At 33.6% G+C, this 23,354-nt stretch overlaps 1 protein-coding gene across 1 annotated transcript; it reads right to left on the bottom strand.

Annotated features, from left to right (window-relative positions):
- Positions 1-720: 720 nt before the first annotated feature.
- LOC132714431 (eukaryotic translation initiation factor 2A-like) lies at positions 721-22,513 on the bottom strand. The gene is made up of 16 exons (XM_060697318.1): positions 22,432-22,513; positions 18,107-18,176; positions 17,552-17,626; positions 16,333-16,451; positions 15,723-15,822; positions 14,993-15,075; positions 14,602-14,702; positions 13,736-14,033; positions 13,316-13,417; positions 12,302-12,476; positions 11,725-11,891; positions 8,489-8,596; positions 6,229-6,293; positions 4,871-4,987; positions 4,316-4,381; positions 721-2,152 (listed from the first exon to the last, which is right to left on the bottom strand). The coding sequence occupies exons 1-16, from the start codon at positions 22,448-22,450 to the stop codon at positions 2,090-2,092; spliced, it is 1,728 nt and encodes a 575-aa protein (XP_060553301.1). The 5' UTR covers positions 22,451-22,513; the 3' UTR covers positions 721-2,089.
- Positions 22,514-23,354: the final 841 nt, after the last annotated feature.

Here is a 23,354-nt window from a genome sequence, read left to right as displayed (position 1 = left end):
AGGGTTTTTCCCCACGTTAAAAAGGGGCAAGGGGGTTTGAAGTCACATCCTTAACCCACTGGGCCAGGGACTAAGAGATTTTTATGTGTAGAAAAAAATCCTTGTGCAAGAAGATAAGCTTTTGACATAGTGATAAAAAAAATCTGAACTATCCAATAACCAAAATCTTGAAAAAGTCATATACATAAATCTGAAGACACCCCCACTAACTAACTGACTGTTTAAAAATCGAACAGTTCATGAAGACATGAAAAAGGGGAAAATTTCAAAAACCCTGTTTTCAAAAAAATGAAAATGAAAGAAAAAAATTTTTTTTTACTAAATTATAAATATATTAACTGGGACACATAGAAAGGGCACTTGTAATAAATTTTTTTTTTATATATAAGATTTTTAATTTTGGCCCATGTTTTTAAAAAAAAAGATCAAAATCAGGATAAATGAGCAATTTCGATTTCTAGCATTTGAAACTACTTTTTCTTTATGCCAACATACAAACTTTAGAATATACTCAAAATATAATAACTGCAAATTAGCAGTGACATAAGCAATGAAACTACAGTAACGTATTTTGAGTTGAAATTCGGGAGTAACGCACACAAATTGTTTAAAAAGTTGTTTGTTAACATTAAACAACTATTAATAACAAACTTTTTTGTCACATTCTATGTTAAAAGGGGGAATAACCCCCCCCCCCCCCCCTTTCAGATTAATGTCCATTGTCATGAATAAGCAAGTATTTCAAGTGTCATGTTTTGATACCTTTTATAACATTGAAATGATTCAACATAAATGATAATTTTACAAAAGGGACTTAACTCCTATAATAAAGCTATCAAAATAATGGACCTTTCCAGTGTTTACAGTTTTATGTAAATTGGCTAACTTGTTATCCAATTGCTTCACTGAGATAATACATAGTCACTGGTTGACCTGGTTTGAACAAAAGAACACATTGTTATGTTTGTGATACTGTTTGTGAGCAGTTGACCTAGCAATGAATGGAAAAGGTGTGGCTGAATGTTCCGCTACAAAAAAACGGAAAGGTCCATACACATTGACATATAACAGCACCTTGTCATGAATTCCAAGTTTTCTGTTAATATCTTTTAAAAATGTTCCATTAATTAGCTACATATTAAATTATTTGCAAGATAACATCGTCAATGAAGACTACCACAATGGCACAGTGAACATGATTGATATGTTTTTTTTCTAAACCTCGCTATAAATTAAAATTAATTAGTTAAAATTAATGATCAACAAAAAGGTCATGATCAATATTTTAAAGAGCTCTTAGAAGCACATAGCCATTTAATCAAATGACATTTCTAAAATTTCTCTATCTTATGTCATTTTAAGTAACAATAAATGTAACAACAAATATAATTCCTATAAGAATAAATTGCAGATTTTGATCTTACTCTTGAATTTCTATATCTTTGAGAACAAGGGGTCTTAAGTTGATAAATGGTAAGATATGACATATATTACATCTGTAACATTTTAAATAATGTATCATAGATTGTCAGGTGCCCTTAATTCGTCCCTGTCCTAGAGTCAACACACTAACTGTGTATGTCAGATAGTCTCAACAAATGTTTGTTAAGAAGGAAAAGATTAGGATATTTTTTAAATATAATGCAAAGTAAATCTAATGCATGATATCTGCCAAATTTCTTCAACATAGAATGTTTGGATCATAAGAAAATAAAGTGTATTAAACAATAGGCTGTAAAAGACTTAGGGTAACAAATTATGGCCACCAGTGGATAATACATTCATATATACATGAAGTTGTTTCGTATGTCTGTTGCTGTAACTTCCTGTTGCTGTAACTTCCTGATGCTGTATGTAACTATAGTTACTATTCATATCTCTATAATTTATTTTACAAATAATTTAAAAAACTTGACACTGCTACGAGTTCAATTAATTTACGAAGTAACCTCAATCCTTTTGGCTTTCAAAACCAAAGACAAAGACCTTAACACACAATTGTCTGTAATTTCAGTACCTTCTTATATCTATCTGAATATCACAGAATTGTTTGAAGCACTATATTATCAACCTAAATCCCCATTATCTCTCAGCTGATTTCTAAGTCTTCAAGTTCTGATATCAAAGATTCCTCAGTCTTTAGCTTTTCCAACTAAAAATTGTAAAATAAAGTTATGTAACAATGTATTTCAATGATGATGAAATGTGAAGGTAAATTTCTTAATGCTAATGCTAAATTCAATTTTATTTTCAATTGCTTTTTAACAAACAAAATTAAAGATCCTGTATGTCGTGATCAAAGTGGTAATAAACCACACTAAGTGAAATTATATTACATGTACATAATTATGCAAATAAAACAATTTTCAAACATCAAAGAATATGTAAAATATGTTCTTAAAAATATGTATTTATAAATCTTAATTTGAACATCATATTCATAATTTAAAACCATGAAAAAATGTGTTACAAGATCTTTAAGCAATGTGACCAAAAAGCATTAACTAGTTAACTTGGTTGGTTGGTTTTAACACACTTTTTATAATGATTTACAACTAATCCCACTGAATCAGCAATGAGATAATTAATAATTAATATATTAACATGACCATAAGACACAATGTCCTAGATAATAAGATTAACTAGACCTATCACTGAAGGTGATTAATACCCCCACCTGCAACTTTGACTTTTTGAAAAAAAGTAATCAGAAGATATATATAACACAAACTATCAACTGTGTACAAAGAAATATTTCAATTATTTGTAATCGCAACTGTGGTCTTGAAATAAGCTTGCTATACACCAAGGTTGATTAAGATATCTCATTCCTAACTCTAGTTATTGTCCGGAAACCATTTTTCTATTTTCAGTAACACTGTAACGGTGACCTTGACCCTAGGGGTCCAAATGCAATACCAACCCAGGTCTTCATATAAGCTTCCTATACACCAAATTAGATTACAATATCTCATTCCTAACTCTACTTATTGTCCGAAAACCATTTTTCTATTTTTCTTAACGGTGACCTTGACCCAAGGGGGCCTAAATGCAATACCAACCTAGGTCTTCATATAAGCTTGCTATACGCCAAGTTTGATAATAATAACTCATTCCTAACTCTTGTTATTGTCTAGAAACCCTTTTTCTATTTTTAGTAACACTGTAACGGTGACCTTGACCCTAGGGGTCCAAATGCAATACCAACCAAGGTCTTCATATAACCTTCCTATACACCAAATTAGATTACAATATCTCATTCCTAACTCTACTTATTGTCTGGAAACCATTTTTCTATTTTTTGTAATGGTGACCTTGACCCAAGGGCGCCCAAATGTCTGGAAACCATTTTTCTATTCTTAGAAACACTGTAACGGTGACTTGACCCTAGGGGGTCCAAATGCAATACCAACCCAGGTCTTCATAAAAGCTTCCTTTACACCAAATTAGATTACAATATCTCATTTCTAACTCTAGTTATTGTCCGAAAACCATTTTTCTATTTTTCATAACGGTGACCTTGACCCCAGGGGGCTGGAATGCAATACCAACCCAGGTCTTCATATAAGCTTGCTATACGCCAAGTTTGATAACAATATCTCATTCCTAACTCTAGTTATTGTCCTGAAACCATTTTTCTATTTTTAGTAATGGTGACCTTGACCTTGACCCCAGGGGGCCAAAATGCAATACCAACCCAGGTCTTCATATAAGCTTGCTATACGCCAAGTTTGATAACGATATCTCATTCCTAACTCTAGTTATTGTCCGGAAACCATTTTTCTATTTTTAGTAACGGTGACCTTGACCCTAGAGGGTCCAAATGCAATACCAACCGTTTCCACATAAGGTTGCTTTATACCAAGTTTGATAACAATACCTCATTCCAAACTCTAGTTATCGTCCGGAAACCATGATGTGGACCGACCGACGGACGGACGGACCGACCAACAAGCTGACTCCTATATACCCCCCCTAAACTTCGTTTGTGGGGGTATAATCATCACAGAAAATATTTGCTTGCCCAAAGATAGAATCAGATACCCCCTTGTGCCTGAAATCATACATGGATGCACACCCAGGCCTTCTTCCACTGGTAAAGCATAACATCCAGTAATACATGTTTAGATTCAGGGAACTGAAGCTCTCCTTATATTAGGACTAAATTACATGATGTTTCTTTACTTAAAACATGCATGTCAAACCACAAAAATTGTATGGTATACATGTATGTGTTGGCTACAGGTATTGTATTACCTAGCTTTATGCAATAAACTACTGATATAAATTGAATACAACATCATAGTAAACAAACCTGATTTTTTTCAAGCTGTTTTCCTGCTTTCATCTGTTCTTTCAATTTTTCAATTTGCTGCAGTTTCTACAATATAAATGTTGAAATTCATGTTATTTTGCTAATTTATTGTTTTTAAAGCCATGATTTATTATAATGCTAGTACGGAAATATGCATTATTCAACTGCAGGAATAGTGTTGAAATTAGGGGTCATAACTGTGCTTTATACACAATTTATCTAAGATTTTAAACCTTGCGTTCAAAACCAGGTTTCTAAAGAATTCAAACTTTTTATCTCTTTTGCTTGTATTTACATATTAACCCAGAAGCAGAAGTTTTCTTTTTGCAATTTACAACTTGGAACCCAAATACAATTTCCAGTAAAATGTCATTGATTATTATAGTACACATGCATATCATTGGACAAATCCATCAGCATACATTGTGCTAAAAAGAATCACTCAAAACTCTAGGCAAATATGATAATAATAAATATTTGTGTGAATCAAAACCTGTCAAGTCTTTCACTGCAGATTAATAAGAGAAACCCTATTACAAGGCAAACATGACTTACTTTACGGAGATTTCTGATTTTCTTGTCTTTTTCAGGGTCCCCAGTAGATGGTTGAGGAACACTAGGTGCACTACTTGCTCCTGCTGCTGCCTGATTGGCTGATTCATTCTCATCATTCTATATTATATAACATAAGGAAATATATATTGACTTAAAGTGACATAATGCTCATTTCTGCATTGGCAAGTTGAGCTGAATTAACTATATATTTCAAAAGACTGACTGTTATATATAGTGAATGACCATCAGATGATATGGGAAAATGTTTAGGATGAAACAAAAATCTACATTAAATATAAAAAGACTGTCCCACTCTTTTTATAATTTGAAAGTTACAGGTAATTTCCGATGGATATTTATAGAAATTTCCTTGGGGCCATGTGTTATTTGTCATTCAAGCCAAGTAAGTTAAATTGAAAGGAATAATGGCAAATTTGTAAACTTATTTTGACTATCACTCACTTTATACCCCTGGATGGGCATAATGTCACTTTAATATCCATTGTACATTTGTATAGCCCTTGCTCATTTCATATTCGTTCACATTCTTTTTTATTAAACTGATTTTAATATTTTGTTCATAACTTGGCAGTAACTTGATTTCCTGGATATATAATCTTCTCTACAAATGTACAACAAATCCCCTATAATTTCTGTATCAGCAGTAACAGTTAAAACTGCGGGAAATAGTATCTTGGCATGGCAGAAAAATTTGGTATTCATTTAATGAGCCATTAATGCAAATATTTGTAACCAGTGCTTTCTTTTCCTTCCAGTATCTCACCAACAAATTGCAGAGTTATTTTGTAGACATAGACAATATTTTAACAATGACATGCTATCTAAATAAAGTTCAAACAGTGGCAGTTTTTCAGAAACAACAACTCTAGATATACTATGCTCCAATTTGATATTTGAAAATATTGTAAATTGCTATGCAGTATCTTTGAATGTATAAAATAAACAGGGTTTGTCTTCATATGAACTAGATATAGTATGTTTCAAACTCTATACCCTATAGGTTGACACATTATGAATACATAGTGTCATTGTGTCATTAAAAAAACTGGCAGTTTTTTTTTTAAGAAAAGACCAACGTTACTTGACCAGTAATAAGGAACACAGCTTCCCATACATAGTTTATTCATTCTTTTATTCATATTTCACATTTTCAATAAGAATTCCATAGACTTTGATAAGTTTCGGTGATTAAAAAATTTAACTCACAGATGAGCATAGTACATCTTTAAATTTCATTGATCTATAGAACCTGTCTCATAAAATTATCAAATTTTTTAGAACATTTACAACAATAAACATATGGCCATCATTTATAATTACATGTATTATAAACATACCTCTGCTTGTCTGGCTTTTCGAGCTTCTTTCTTCTTTTTATTTTTGCTTGCTGGTTTGTTTGCATCTAAATAAATACAGTTAAAGGTTTGATACTATTAGTTCTCTGACTTTTGCAATGTCTTTAATCTAATACTGAAAATGTTAGGCCTTATCTTAAAGTGTTACTCGAAAGTAGTTTAGGTAGAACGATGAATAATCAAAATATACAAGTAACACAACTTTGCTAGAATTTCATATGTTGACTTCTTCTAAAAACGTACATGTAATAAAAAGCATTGCAATGCATTTATATCATTCAGTTATTGTAAGATGCCATTTTCTTCATCAGTCATAAATCTAACTATTGGAAACTGTAAACAAAAGTACTTTTGTCTGTATAAGAACTGTATTATAAACATATATGTTTGACATTCATTTTCTCATCTTATCAACATTCATAATTATGTTATTGTTACATGTTGTAGAAATGCTGTATATTGGCCAGAAGCCTTAGTACTAATAAACTTTTTAAACTTGAATAACGAATGAAAAAATAATAATCAGAAAATAAATATCATTTACAACTTAATATCACAAATTTCAAGGGTGGTACTTCAAATAGCCAATCAATAAATCAAGAACCGGTTGAACCGGGTGATGCTCCCAAAGGAGGTTCTGGACACAGGAAAGTATAAAAAAATGAACAAAGGGCAAAAACTCCAAAATTAGGCAAAGCGGAGTTATGTTTTTTTTGCACTGCACTTCTATTCAATGAGATCTATCTATCTATTAAGTTTCCTGATGACATCATAGTTATGTCCCGAGTAAAATTCAAAGTGTAAAAATGAACAAAGGGCAATAACTCCAAAATTAGACCAGGCTTTGTCTAAGTTCTTTAAGCATTGCAGTTCTATCCAATTATATCTAGCTACCTACAAAGTTTCATGTTGATATCCCTAATAGTTTTAAAGTTATGTCCCAGACAAAAGTCAAAAAGTAAAAATAAACAAAGGGCAATTACTTCAAAATAAGGCAAGGCAGAGTAATGATTCTTAAGCACTGCACTTCCACCCAATGTGACCTATCTATCTACAAAGTTTCATGTTGATATCTCTTATAATTTTAGAGTAATATCCCGGACAAAGTTCAAAGTGTCAAAATGAACAAAGGGCAATAACTCCAAAAGTAGGCAAGACAGTGTTACAGTTCTTGTGCACTGCAAACTTACTCAATGAGATCTATCTACCTACAAAGTTTCATGTTGATATCTCTTATACATTTAGAGTTATGTCCCGAACAAAGTTCAAAGTGTAAAAATAAACAAAGTTGGATAATTAAAAAATTAGGCAAGGCAGAGTTTAGGTTCTTGTTCACTGCACACCCACTCAATGAGATCTATCTACCTAAACAGTTTCATGTTGATACCTCTTATAGTTTTAGAGTTATGTCCTGGACAAAGTTCAAAGTGTAAAATAAACAAAGGGGGATAATTCAAAAATTAGGCAAGGCAGAGTTACGGTTCTTGTGCACTGCACACCTACTCAATGAGATCTATCTACCTACAAAGTTTCATGTTGATACCTCTTATAGTTTTAGAGTTATGTCCCGGACAAATTTCAAAGTGTAAAATAAACAAAGGGGGATAATTCAAAAATTAGGCAAGGCAGAGTTACGGTTCTTGTGCACTGCACACCTACTCAATGAGATCTATCTACCTACAAAGTTTCATGTTGATACCTCTTATACTTTTAGAGTTATGTTCCGGACAAAGTTCAAAGTGTAAAATAAACAAAGGGGGATAATTCAAAAATTAGGCAAGGCAGAGTTACGGTTCTTGTGCACTGCACACCTACTCAATGAGATCTATCTACCTACAAAGTTTCATGTTGATACCTCTTGTTGTTTCAAAGTTATGTCCCGGACAAGAAAAGGGGACAGACGGACGGAAAGACGGACGGCCGTCCGACCTAAATGGAATAAGGGGCCATTTCTTTTGTTATTTTCTATTGTTTAATAGAGGGCCAATGGCCCCTTACTTTATTGTTACGGAATGAACTCTATTGTTCTTTTTTGTTCTGTTTACAGTTAGATGGCCCCCCTATCCCTTTTCTGTAGTGTGGACAGACGGACGGACGGACAAGGCGGCGACTATATGCTCCCCCGAAATTTTTTGGGGAGCATAAAAATACTATTTTAATCTTCTTAACAAAACTTTTACTAGTAGTTTTCATGATTGACATTTTTTTTTTTTGTAAACAATAAATAGAAAGAAAATAATACCTGCTTGAGATTGTTTGACATTAGAGGGAAGCTCATATTCGTGCAGTTTAGTGGAGGGTTTATTCTGTTGACCTCTTAATGAAGGCGGAACATATGCCTGCTTTGCAGCTGTAATAGATAAGACATCATTGATCACTTATTCTGCTTATTAAAGTACAAGAGGGCCATGATGGCCCTAGATTGCTCACCTGACTTATCAAACTCGTCCAAACAATTACCTAGACAAGCATTCTGACCAAGTCTCATGACAGGTGAGTCAAAAATGTGACCACTACAGTATTAACAAGGATTATCCAAATTTGAGCAGTGCGACCTAGTTTTTTACCCAGGTGACACATATTCAAACTAGATCTAGAAATCATCAAAACAAACTTTCAGACCAATTTCCAGGATACTTGGATCAAAACAGTAGCAACTAGAGTGTTAACAAGATTTTTCTATTTTTAGCTCCGGTGACCTAGTTTCACATACCATTTCGAACTCATCCAAGCAATTACCTAGACAATCATCCTGACCAAGTTTGATGATAATTGAGTCGAAAATGTGACCACTAGAATGTTAACAAGGTTTTTCCATATTTGGGCGGTGTGACCTAGTTTTTCATCCAAGATGACCCATGTTCGATCTTGACTTAGAAATCATCAAAACAAACTTTCAGACCAATTAACAGAATATTTGGATCACAACAGTAGCCACTAGAGTGTTAACAAGATTTTTCTATTTTTAGCTCCCGTGACCTAGTTTTTCATCCGAGATGTCCCATGTTCGATTTATTTCCAGCAATGACCTAGACAAGTTTCCTGACCAAGTTTAATGACAATTGTCTCAAAATTGTGACCACTAGAGTGTTAACAAGGTTTTTCTATTTTTAGCTCTGGTGACCTACTTTTTCATCCGAGATGACCCATGTTCGAACTCATCCAAACTATCACCTAGACAAGCATCTTGATCAAGTTTGATGATGATTGATGCAAAAATGTGACCGCTAGAGTGTTAACAAGGTTTTTCTATTTTTAGCTCCGGTGACCTACTTTTTCATCCAAGATGACCCATGTTCAAACTCATCTGAGCTATCACCTAGACAAACATCTTGACAAAGTTTGATAATGACTGATGCAAAAATGTGACCACTAGAGTGTTAACAAGGTTTTTCTATTTTTAGCTTCGGTGACCTACTTTTTCATCCGAGATGACCCATGTTCAAACTCATCCGAGCTATCACCTAGACAAGCATCTTGACCAAGTTTGATGATGATTGATGAAAAAATGTGACCGCTAGAATGTTAACAATGTTTTTCTATTTTTTGCTCCGCTGACCTACTTTTTCATCCAAGATGAGCCATGTTCGAACTCATCCAAGCTATCAACTAGATAAGCATCCTGACCAAGTTTGATGATGATTGATGCAAAAATGTGACCGCTAGAGTGTTAACAAGGTTTTTCTATTTATAGCTCTTGTGACCTACTTTTTCATCCGAGATGACCCATATTCGAACTCATCCGAGCTATTATCTAAACAAGCATCCGATGATTGGGTCAAAAATGTGACCACTACAGTGTTCACAAGGTTTTTCTATTTTTAGCTCCTGTGACCTAGTTTTTCATCAGAGATGACCCATGTTCGAACCCATCCAAGCAATTGACTAGACAAGCAATCTGACCAAGTTTGATGAAGATTGGTTCAAAAATGTGACCACTAGAGTGTTCACAAGGTTTTTCTATTTTTAGCTCCGGTGACCTACTTTTTCATCCCAGATGACCCATGTTCGAACTCATCCGAGCTATCACCTAGACAAACATCCTGACCAAGTTTGATGATGATTGGGTCAAAAATGTGACCTCTAGAGTGTTCACAAGGTTTTTCAATTTTTAGCTCTTGTGACCTAGTTTTTCATCCAAGATGAGCCATGTTCGAACTCATCCGAGCTTTCAACTAGATAAGCATCCTGACCAAGTTTGACGATGATTGGGTCAAAAATGTGACCTCTAGAGTGTTCACAAGGTTTTTCTTTTTTTAGCTCTTGTGACCTAGTTTTTCATCCAAGATGAGCCATGTTCAAACTCATCCGAGCTTTCAACTAGATAAGCATCCTGACCAAGTTTGATGATGATTGAGGCAAAAATGCGACCGCTAGTTTGATGATGATTGAGGCAAAAATGCGACCGCTAGTGTGTCCACAAGCAATTGTGGACGTACGACGGACGGATGGACGACGGACATATACCGATCCTAAAAGCTCACCCTGAGCAAGCTCAGGTGAGCTAATAAGAAAAACACATAATAACAACTCAAATATTCCTCATGTTTTAAAATTTTAAAGCTGCATGCCTACAGATGGAGCCAAAATATTTCAAGAAAATGTAAAGAAAAGTACAAAGATTCAACTTTCTAGTAATAATTTACAAGTTATGTGTGATTAATTGACTGATTTTGTAGTATTTATCACCATATTTCTACTGCATGACTAATACAATAAGGGCTATTTTTGCATATTTTTGTCCTCTTTTGTCATTTTTATCACTTTTTTGTCCACTTCAAAGTTATTAACTTTTTGATTTATTTTCAAAATTTTCATGGAAATTATCATGAATCTGGAAACATATCGAAACTCTATGTCCTCACTGAAAATGAATACTCTTTAGAAAGGAGACTCTGCATTAGGCATCTAATACCTTAATTACAAAATACTGTTTAAATGGTGACTTTTGACCAAAAAATCAACAGGAGTTATTTACTAGTCACAACAAACACCAACACCAAATCTGAGGAAAGTAGATCAAAGCATTCCTAATTATTGGCCATACAAAGGCCTTTTTGATCTTCTTATCCTAAAATCAATAGGAGTTATCTACTGACCTTGGAACAAGGTCCCTACCAAGACACATAAAGGTGGCTGATTTCTTTTTAAATTATTGACTGAACAAGGATGACTGATATACATTCATATATACAGGCTGATCAAATTACAGTTTAGTTCCACTCTTTAAGTATGGGCATAAAAATTGACCCATCAACATTTACTGAGCCTAGTCAGACTGTATGAATGTGCAGGCTGGCCTGGCTCTGTACTGATGGCAAAGTGTAATCACATTCTGTTTCAGCAGATTATGTGTTAAAGTTAAGTGGTAATCTGCTAACCACATGACATGTTTACAACTTCTGCCCAATACCTTCTTTAGAAACATAAGTGTTATAATGCATTTGGAAAAATTCACCACAACAGTAGTACATGTACCTGTGGTAGCTGGAGCCTGTACTTCTGATTCCACCTGCCTATAGCTGATTGACTTCTCTGGGAACATGTTGTCAGGGGCAGGTTGCCAGAATGCCTCCCATAATTCTTCTCCCTTGTCAACCAACTTCTGTTCTAATACTGCACCAGTGTAATGCCATATTCTGTATCTGTTAATACAAAGAGCATTTCAAAACATGCTGAGGTGCCAATATTCGATTTTTGTTTTAACATGTCAGTTTAAAAACTATTCATTATAAGCTTGATTGTGAAAGAAAGCTTGAGGCAAATCTGAGTCACTAGTGGGTCAAAGTCCTGTAATAATAACCAGTACTGGTGTTATTTGAGGAAAACATGGCTATGACCTGTATTACAACGTAGCAGGGCCTATATCTTTTAAACAGTAAATTGTAGGTAACAGCAAACTTAAACTTGGCCAATCACGCTGCAAAATAAGTTTGACACAATATTATCCATACTTTTTGACAGGATTACCAAAAATGGGGAGTCTAAATTTAAACTTGAAGATGTCATGTTCGTTTAACAGGAACTCCTTTTGATTGGTGACAATGAAACTTACCCATTGCCTACACGTAACCTAGGTGAGGTTGTAGCTGTGATGATATGTTCTCCGTTGGCACACCATTGAAAACTTGTTGTGTCTGGGGACTGTGTTTGACAGATCAGCTTCTTCTGTTTAACATCCCAGAATTCCATGTTGCCATGGAGATTTCCAAAACCACACAAACACAAAAGTAATGCTAGTTAAGGATATTCAACACATGCATAGTTACATACTTTTAAAACAAGGAGATTTAACAAAAAATCAAATGGCAATTTTGATAATCAAGTTTTTGACATTTACTCTGCTAAATATCTTAAATGGACTTGTCCATCTTTAAATCTGGACTAGACCATTCACAATTCTTAGAGAAAATTTCAGAACAGGTAATGACTGATTTTAGGGAAAATTTTTAAACAGGTAGTGACTGAATAGTGAACAGATGTGCCAGCTTTTTTTTGTTTGCTATGGACATCTTCAGTTGCAGCCAGAAAGGTAATGATTAACAGTTTACACCAATTCAATTATTTTACTTTCAAGTCAATTTCGTGAACTTCTCTCTGCAACATGTATGTACCTTATCACGGGACCAAGTTCTGTGGACGGACAAAAACTGATGGACGGAGGGTAAACATAAAACTTTTTCCGGATAACCGGATAGGGGACTAATAAGCAGTGTATATCCTACAGCAACTGGGCTTATTAGATAATGTTTGACATACTGGCTCTACATATATTGGAAATGTATAAGATGTAATATCTTTTATCACAACCAGGGTCACTATTACAACTACCCTTCAACAGATCCTACTCATAGAATCTCAAAACACATGCAAAGGTGTATGTTATGCTTTAACTGTAGTGTATGTAGCATAGATCTTTTAGACATTTTGCTTGTTTTACCCTATTTTCTAATGGTTTATATCTAAATATAGCATATTGAAGTCAATAAATTTAGATTTAAGTTTTTATCTTATGATATCTCTAGTTTCTATGTCATCTGTTCACTAATGAAATAGCAAAGAAGGATATTATTTCCCTGAGGGTTGTAGAAACTAAAGTTACGAGGTCCAGTTCCAAAATCAAACACAGCTTCTGTCTTCAAGTTGTAAATTGTCGCCTTTGCTGGCATAACTTAACAAAATCTTAGTCAAGGAAATTAAGTCAGTATATTCGTGTATGCCATTTACAATAATATAACACAACAACAACAAAATAAGTGTATAAAGCATGTACAAAATCATTGCTAAATGGATAAAAGCCTACTTTAAATAGCAGAATATTCTATTCCTGAAAATTTTATTCTGTTTATGTTAAATAACAGAGACAATATAATTTTTCTGTTGACAAATTTTATAAAATTATTTCATAAAATATTGTTTTATACCCTTTAAGCTTAAAGAATATTGAAAATTACTAATACTGTTTTAAGTGTCTTATAATAAAGGATACATCCATATACAACACAGAATTCTGTTGACTTGGGACTCCATTCTACATGATAAACAGGCCCATTTTTACCTAAATGTACCAAATTACTTTCCCCATTCACTCCTAGATAATGAAGACCCTGATCGCCATAGTAAGAAGATTCTGACGTATCCGTTGTCGTTAGCAACAAGAGAGCTGTCCCCGCTTTATTCCACATCATCTCCACTTTATCTGCCTTGAAGAAAGTTCTGTTAGCCACTGCAGCATTCGGTCCACCAAAATTTGGGTACTTGTATACTCGGACAAATGATGGTTGACCCTGTGTCATAAAAATAAAACAATTTTGACCTGTGGCATAGAAATATATACTTACAATTCTACATATAAATTTGAACTTTATAAGTATACATCTTGTCTGTGATAAGTAAAATCTTTGTTATTATCTTGATAAATTTCATACCAAAGTATATCAATTGAAAGAAAAATGTTTGTAAATTTTCCAAAAAAAAATGGTGATAAAATGCATGAAATATTTAAAGTAAGTTAATTCTGCTTTTTTTTCTAAATAATTCATGTTTATCAAATAACATGGACATTTTTGGAAAATTCATAAATATTAATATTTTTGATTAGATCAAAAACACAGGAATTTGTAAAAAAAATTATCTTTCAAAAGAGTGAAAATAAAAGTCTTGTTATTTTTGTTGCTATGGCTTGCTAAGGCCTAGTTCTTAAATCAACTGTTTTGCATACAATTTAGTTAATATACAACCCAGATAAAAACATATCTTAAACAAATATGTCATTATCAATGAAAAATAAAATAATATAAATTCATTTAAAACTTGAACTTCCCAACAGAATATAGCAAGTTAGAATAAACTAACCTTTCCACCTGGCACATAGCCAGATACCATGTATGGAGGCCCTGCCGAGGCTAAACTATACCCAGCTACCTTCTGTAGATGTAATTTTGTCTTAATTTCATCTGAAAATAAACATTATTTACATCTTTACTGCAATATATTTGGCATGTCACTATTTGCAAAATATCACATTATAAAACATACATGTATCTTTATCACAAAAAGCAGAAAATGTTAAATTTATGTCATCAATGACACATGTAAATACTGTCATGTTTATATCTATGTCAAAAGAGATCATTGCCAATCAGAATTGATCACATGCAGATGACCTTGGAAGATATCATATCATATTTTAATCACGACGGAGAATAATGTGTGAAAGTACAGAATAAAGTTATCAGTTATTTACCAAAGTTTTTATCCTCGAAAAAGTGTAGCTCATTGTTGACATTTCTACAGCAAATCTTCTCGTCATTAGAAAACTGGGGAGCCCTACATGAATCAATGATATATACAAATACATTTGTAAATAATGTCTTCATCAAATAAGCTAAATTAATGAAAATTAATATATTTCTCTCTTAATATAGCTAAAACACATGTATAATAGCGTTACGCATACAAAATCTTCACAGGCTATATTTTCCAATCTACCCCATCAGAAGCATGCATAACTTATATTTTTTATTATATCACAGTTATAAAATTATATCATACAAAATTGTCAACACATGTTTTTTTCTTTCTTTCTTTGCAAATGAAATATATTCGGCACCCCTCATCCTTTGGTTTAAACATACTTATTATTATACTTAATTGCAAAACAAGTTCTTGCAACTTATATTTATCACTTTCTAGTCAGCTTCCTGGAACCAACCAGAACTAGTGTCATATGAAGAAACATGGTCGTAACCAAAGTACGGCTTGAACCCATTATCCCTGGGTTGAGAGGCAGAAACCTTAACCACTAGACCACTGCTCCCCTCATCCTTTAACTTCAAATCTTGCCCAATCAGACTGAATCAGCCAATTAGCAATTATTCTTTAATCAATTCCTTAACTAAAGCAAGACAATAAGTTGAATAATTGTAAACAACAATTCTATATAGAATATGAGATGGGTTGTCACACTAATTTACCAGTAGCTGAATTTTTTCTGTATCAAACTTTTCACACATTTTCCTGTAGCCACATTGTAGATATGAAGATTAGGAACTCCAGCTTGTGTTTCCTTGTCAACTGCAAGACATTACATATTTCATAAATATCAATTCACTATATCAAAACTATGATACATGTAAATAATGTATTTGCTGATATTTATTTTTGGTTGGGCTTTAACATATACTAACACTATCTTTACTGGTAAAGGCAGACTTTAGGTACAACACTGTGCATTATTTATCTCATGAAAAGAGAGTCATGATAATCATGGAATCACTTTATGTTTTCAGTTATTTTGTTTACAAATGCTTCCACACAAAATGAATCTTTGTTAATTTAAAATTTATACTTTAGAAGAGGCGTACAATGTATGTTGAATATCACAAAATGAAAATTAAGATATGCATTAATTCCAGTTTTCTTTGATTAATTACTTATATCATTGAAGCATTCATAACATTAATCAGATCTTGGTAAAAACAATTGATACCTTTTTGTTTACATTATACTATTACTACAGAAAAACATCAAATTGTAAATGTACAAAGGTCAGTTAATTAACAATTGTAACAGTGAAAAGTTTACCCGAGTATGGTTCCCAGATGGTAAGTAATGAGCCTTGTGGAGAGAATGCCATACATGATGCCTTTGGTCTCGGTAACTCTTGTATCACTTCATTCTTCTGGGTATCAAAAATCTTCACACTAAAAAACCAAGTGACATACATTGTAACATATAAAACAGTGATTTGGTTAAAGGGTATAGATCTATCTCTTATGAAATATTTTTATAAAATTTATCAACAGTGAAATTATACTGGTTCCATTATTATATGGTTGGTTCCCAAAAAACGTAGAATGTCTCCATTATTTAACACACATGAATATTGTATACAAACAGAATAAAATGCTCCGGAACAAAATATTATTCGCTAATTTAAGTAGGGTTTTATCCGTTCAGCAATGATTTTTGTGCACATGCCATTCTCTCTTAAAGCGATTAACTACCTAATGTTAGCGTTACACTACAGGCGCGTCATTGAAAAATTACTTATCTTAACAGTTTACTGTTCTTATTTTATATATGTGATAAATAGAATATTATATTCGTGTAGATTCAATACTAAATTTATTGAACTTGTTGAATAAAACAATATTATAATTGCCAGAGGCTCGAATACTATGATTTTATTCAACCCGTTCAATAAATTTAGTTATTAAACTACACTCATTCAATATCCTCTATATGTGAAAAATTACAAAGATGAAGCATGTGCCTCATCTAATTCAATGCATAAAATAAATTACCTTCACCTTAGTGCAGTAACTGCTTAACTCCTAATTAATTTAGAAGGAAATAAACCGGTTACTACACAAAGGTGACAACATACTATGAAATCTCAACTTGGCTATTTGAACTATCATATGAATAACAGAAATAATGATGAAACAATTCAAAGTGGTAAACCCTGAAACTCATATTTTAAACAAAAGAATGGTATTTAATCAAACTGTAAATAAATATCAAGTAAATGATGGTACAATTTAAAGCAAAAAAGGTATTCTCTAGTTACTTTTTTTTTTTTTTAATCTCTCTGAAGTGCAACTTTAAATGCTGTCACATGTTGAGTGTTTGTACTATCTCCGTGTTGTACTTTTTGTAATATTTGCAACATAATTAATCTTTAAATACAGTTCAATCCAATACAACAAATGTATAAAATTTTCTTCATATAACAAATAGATCACATAATGGACAGCATCAAATCTATAAATCATGAAAATAAGTTAAATTAATGTCTTACCAGTCACCATTGCTCCAGGCAAATAGTGAACCATCTTTACTGAACACCATAACCTTACATTTTCCACTTGGTTCCCTGAAATAATTAAAATAATGTTCTGTTCATACAAAAATGTTGTGTCCTGTTTATAAATGTCCTTTGCATGATTTTGCTATGAAATGTGTCCATTATGTAACAACAGCTTAGTGTTAAACATGGCCACCTACTTTTACATATGTTTTGGGTGAATTTTCATAATTCATAGACATTTAAATAATTAATCAAAATTATCAATTTTTTGACATGTTTATCAGAAAAATATCAACGATACATAGATGTTGTCTCTATCGATGACAGCTCTACTTTCTAGACCCTTCCATCAGCATTATGTTTATAACAACTTGATGTTAACTACATAATGTATAAAGCGCTGCAGATTAAGTCTTTTCTTTTTTTTATCAATATTAATATTCAAATTCATTTAATTTTGAATGTACCATTCCAATTTCAAAAACAGGGCAAATCCATTGCACAAACCCAGCAGACTAGCTTAGGGTGTAAGTATTGAAGGCTTACTTCGTGAATGGTGCATCAGATCCATGTTTTGGTGGTCCATTGATCATCCATATACCTGATGAACCTCTCACTGTAATATTACAAATGATATTTATGAATGATTATCTCTATAGATACAAATTTTTACTTTCAAATATTTACAGTGACTTTTTTCATATTTTGGGGAAGGTTGGTGTGCGCCCAAAATGGTGACAAAAAATCATCTGTCATATTCACTTAAATTCTAAAAAAAAAAATTAAAACCAGAAAAACCTGCACATATCCATCTAGTTCTTTCCTAAGTTTAAATCACTACAATATTCTTCAGCAGACTCAGGCTTATGACATAAACTAGAAGATTGTTTCCATAGGACAAGGGTGCCCGGCACACTCCACTGTTTTGTCAATTTTATGACTCTAGGTCAAATATTTTTTGGGCTACATGTGGACTAAATCCACATGCAAAATCCCAGGTTCATAGCTTCACAGTGATGTTCATCATTATTCCTGTAAAGTGAGTTGATTCTAACTCAAGCACTCAAGGAACAAATAACAACATAATGAAACAGCTTTTACTAAGTCAAGGGCAATATCTCTACAAATATACTGGATAAATCCCCAAGCGAAACCCAAGGTGCACAACTACACATGCTCACCAACATTTCTGTTCAGTTTCATGACTCTTGGTTAAATACTTTTGAGCTATGCATGATACAAATTAAAAACTGCAATTTTTCACTAAGTCAAGGGCAATAACTCTGACAAAACATATAAAGTCCCAAGCATCCCAGGTGCACTACTTCACATGCTGTCAGCTGATCAACATTCCTGTAGTTTCATGACCCTATGCCAAATACTTTTTGAGCTACGTGTGACACAAGTTGAAAATTGCAAATTTTTACTTAGTCAAGGGCAATTACTCTACAAATTGCCAAATTCTAAATAAATTGTCACTAAAATACCCAGGTGCACAACTTCACATGCTAATCAACATTAGCTGGACAAGTTAAGAATTTCATATTGTAACATATGAACTCTAAAGTATTTTGTTTCCTGAAAATATGAAGAAGCGAAATAATGAATATAAAAGGCATCTCAAATATTTTTATTTGTATCATATATAATGCTTTTAAAAACAAAACGAGTTAAAGACTGAAACATTACTTTTTCTATAATTATGATTTTACGGGGAAGTCAATGACCGGGCCCGCGAAGCGGGTCCGGGCTTTGGCTTGCCCGGCTATAGACTACACGTGTATATTTAAAAGAAAATCAAATAAAAAAAACAATTAAAAAATATATAGAATTCTATACCTATCAATGAAATTTTCAGTGTCAGTTCTAGTCGGGCGCCGCCATTTACAATGTAACTCAATGATAAAAGGCGGGGTATTCCGATAACGGAACAAATCTCAACTTTTCGGATAAATAATAAACGTTGAGTGTTCCGAGTGAAAACGGAAGCGGTGCATGTTATATAGTCCTATAAATATGACGTCGCTTTGAGATATTTTTGCTTCTGGGCAAAGCAACGTCATATCGAAATTGCTCAAAAACCCATAGCATGTTCCGCCAGAAAATCGGGCGGAACGAAAAACAATGAAGACAGCGTTTATTTACATAATTTTTGACCTATTTATGAACAAAACTAAAAAATAAATACCTTTTGTCAAAATAATTAAACTGTCACATCCGAAAAATCATGATTAAATCCTCTCATGTAGAGGTCTATTTCAATTCCTTTTACAGCCGATAAACAAATGGCGGCCGTAAAGTGCGCGAAATCTGATTGGCTAATTCAAATGCAAGCATTTAACTGAGTCAGAGCAATCTAACGGAATATTTTTTTAACGAAATAATTGCCCATGCACCGTCAGTGTGTTCGAATATATTTTTCCGTTCAAAAATTTGGAATCAATCTGTAAAGCACATTGCTTAACCAGTATGGCTGATAGACAAAAATAGATTGATGTTTATATTTCATTTTAAATGATAAGTACATCGTTTGAACGTTTTTGCGTATGATTGAGCATGAAATTGAAAGAAAATATGATAAGCTTTTGAATAAAGCTTGAAAGGCAAGACAATAGACATTTTTTGATTTTTTATGATGCTATGCGTTTTTGAGCAATAACTATTAGACGTCAGGCTTGACCGACAAAAACTATAACAAGCCTGTAACGTCTAATATATTGGACTACATGTAATACTGAATGACAATTTTAAAACGGAAAGAATGAAATAAATTTTTTAACGACTTCCCCGTTCATAGGCTTTGCCTAATTTCATATTAATACGGGCAAGTCAAAGTCAGGGCCCGCAAAGCGGGCCCGGGATTTGGCTTGCCCGGCTATAGACTACACATGCATATCTATCTATCTTCCATATAGTCAAACCCCTGCTGGGGACCTAGACTTGACGCGCGTCAACTGACAAGAATGTTAGTAAAAGAGTTGAAATAAAAGAATATAAAAGTAAAGGAAATGAGTATATTGTTAAAAACAGGTTAAAAACAGAAAAGGTATTTTTAAGGAGACGTATGTTCAATCCGGCTTACAGCCAGACTGAACTTGGGGCCAGACAAGTTTATGATTTCAGGTGGTAAAGCATTCCAGTGGACAATTATTCTTGGGAAAAATGAATATTTATAGTAATCAGTTTTAGTTTGGACTTGTTGGAATGCATGGAGATGGGATGTTCTAGATGATCTTGTAAGAGGGACGATATACTTTGGGAAAGGAATAGCCACCTGGTCCTGCAGGATGTTGTGAAACATGACCAGGCGTTGGTCAATACGCCGAAGGTCAAGGCGCCTCCATTGAAGGGAAGTCAACATGTCAGTGACACTTGACATACGGCCAAAGTCATGTTTGACCCACCTAGCAGCCCTTCTTTGGACTGACTCTATCTGGTCAATGAGAGTTCCTGTGTAGGGGACCAGACCGTGGAGCTGTACTCAAGCTGGGGTCTGACAAGTGTCTTGTATGCTGTTTGACTTTAACCTTTCTGAGTGAACTTGATGTTTCGGCGTAGAAAACCAAGTGTTTGATTCGCCTTTGTTGTGATGTTGTTTATGTGTTTGTTCCATGTTAAATCATTTGATATTGTAATGCCAAGGTATTTTGCAGATGGAACTGTTTCTACTGTGGTGTTATGTAGGAGGTATTTTTGTTGGAATGACTGTTTTTCGTTTTGTGATTTGGATAACTGGCATTTTGATGGATTAAATTGCATGTCCCATTTTGTTTCCCATTGTTCAAGTTGGTGTAAGTCATGTTGAAGTAAGCTAGAATGAGAAGCGACAGTCAGAGATAGATAGATGGCTGTGTCATCAGCAAATAGGCGGACCTTAGAGGATTGGACATATTCAGGAAGGTCATTTATGTATATAAGAAATAAGAGAGGTCCGAGGACCGAGCCCTGGGAACACCGGAGGAGACTGGTATGGAGCTGGATGTGGAGCCATTTACCACCACGGACTGTGACCTGTTATCAAGAAAACCTTTGATCCATTTAAGAGTCTGACCCCTTATACCGTAGAAATGCAGCTTATACAGGAGTTTTTTCATGGTTGACCATATCAAAGGCTTAGAGAAGTCAAGAAGGATTAAGTCTACTTGGCTTCTCTGATTTACTGACTGTAGAATATCATCTATAAGCATTAATAACTGGGATTGACATGACCTTTTTTCTCGGAAACCATGCTGCAATTCATAGAACAAGTTTGATCTAGTAAAGTGCTTTGTTATACTGGAGGAGACAATGTGTTCCAGGGTTTTACACAAGATACAGGTAAGAGAGATAGGGCGATAGTTGGCTGGGTCTGACTTGCTACCTTTTTTAAAGACAGGGGCGACATTTGCCATTTTCCAGATGTCTGGTAGAGTGCTGGACTGCAGTGATTTCTGGAAAAGTTTGGACACTATAGGGGCTAATTCTTTACTGGTATTTTTGAGCACTATGGGTCTAATTTGATCAGGTCCATATTATCATAAGCAAGACAAAGAAAGACCAGGGCTGTGTTTTCTTTGGTAAGTATAAAATTTTGAGGAACTTCTCATAATTTCCCTTCTTTAAACAAGGCACTTTTTCCCCAAAAATATAAGGGGAAAGACCTTAATTTATTTTTTATAGCAATAATTTGTTGACAATAATTTTCAGTTTTAGAGACGGCCGGGTACGAACATACAAGGGGACGAAACAATTTCAAATATTGAAAAACATGAACACCATCTCGCAATGTACGAGTAAACATTATCTTTTAGATCTTTTAAGCCTTTAACTGAAAACAATTCAACCAGAGTTGTCAAACTCGATTGAAAGTTGTCAAAAAGAAAAATTCTCACGTGCAATGGGCAGCGCCATTTTGTGTAAGCACTGGTGCGTGGCTGTATTAATACGCGAATATAAATATATGAATTTGAAGATAACGACATAAATTAAATATCTATTTCGTGATATTTATAACTTCATGTCAGTTTTTAGGAATCAATATAGTTTCTTTCTCTTGTTTTGTGTTTATAAAATTTAAAGTTTCACGCGTAGTCATTTCCGGTGAGGCTAATAACTGCTTCCGCTACTTTCACTACGTGGAAAGATTTGACAGAAATCAGTTGGGAAAGAGCAATATTGCTTGATTAAATCTTATTTCTTTTAAGATTTGATAAAAAAATACTAGCTTAATCATGCCTGCCAAACAAAGAATGAGACTTCAGAGTGAAAAGCACAGTAGAAACATCTTAACCAGAGGAAATGTACCAAAATCATTGGTTTGTATACAATACTCAAATTCAAAAGTTTGTAATATTCATAACCTAAAGTTTAATTAATTGTATGAAGGTTCTTCTTTTTCTTTGACGTGTACACTGTACACATGTGCACTGTTTAAATATTTTACTGTTATTTTATTTGCTTTAAAATCGGTCCTACTAAACACTGCTAAGGACCGCTAAGGACTGCTAAGGACTGCTAAGGACCGCTAAGGACTGCTAAGGAGCCACAAAGGACTACTAAAGAGGCACAAAGGACCTCCTAGGCCATTCTTATATTACATGGTATTATTTTTAGTGAAAAAAAAATATAATTTTAAGAAAAAATATGATTTTGGTGAAAATTTTATGAGTTGTCGGACCGCTAAGGACTGCTCAGATACAAAAAAGACTGCTAGGGAGACACAAAGGACCTTAAAATACCTCCTAGGGCATTCTTATAATACAAGGTAGTATGTTTAGTGACAAAAAAATGTATTATTTTAAGAAAAAATATCATT

This window comes from Ruditapes philippinarum, unplaced genomic scaffold (genome assembly GCF_026571515.1).
Source record: "Ruditapes philippinarum isolate M1 unplaced genomic scaffold, ASM2657151v2 ctg5125_1_1_1_1, whole genome shotgun sequence".
In the NCBI taxonomy this organism is placed as follows: Eukaryota; Metazoa; Mollusca; class Bivalvia; order Venerida; family Veneridae; genus Ruditapes; species Ruditapes philippinarum.
The sequence above is the reverse complement of the archived record's forward strand: the minus strand, read 5'-3'. Positions and strand labels throughout refer to the sequence as shown.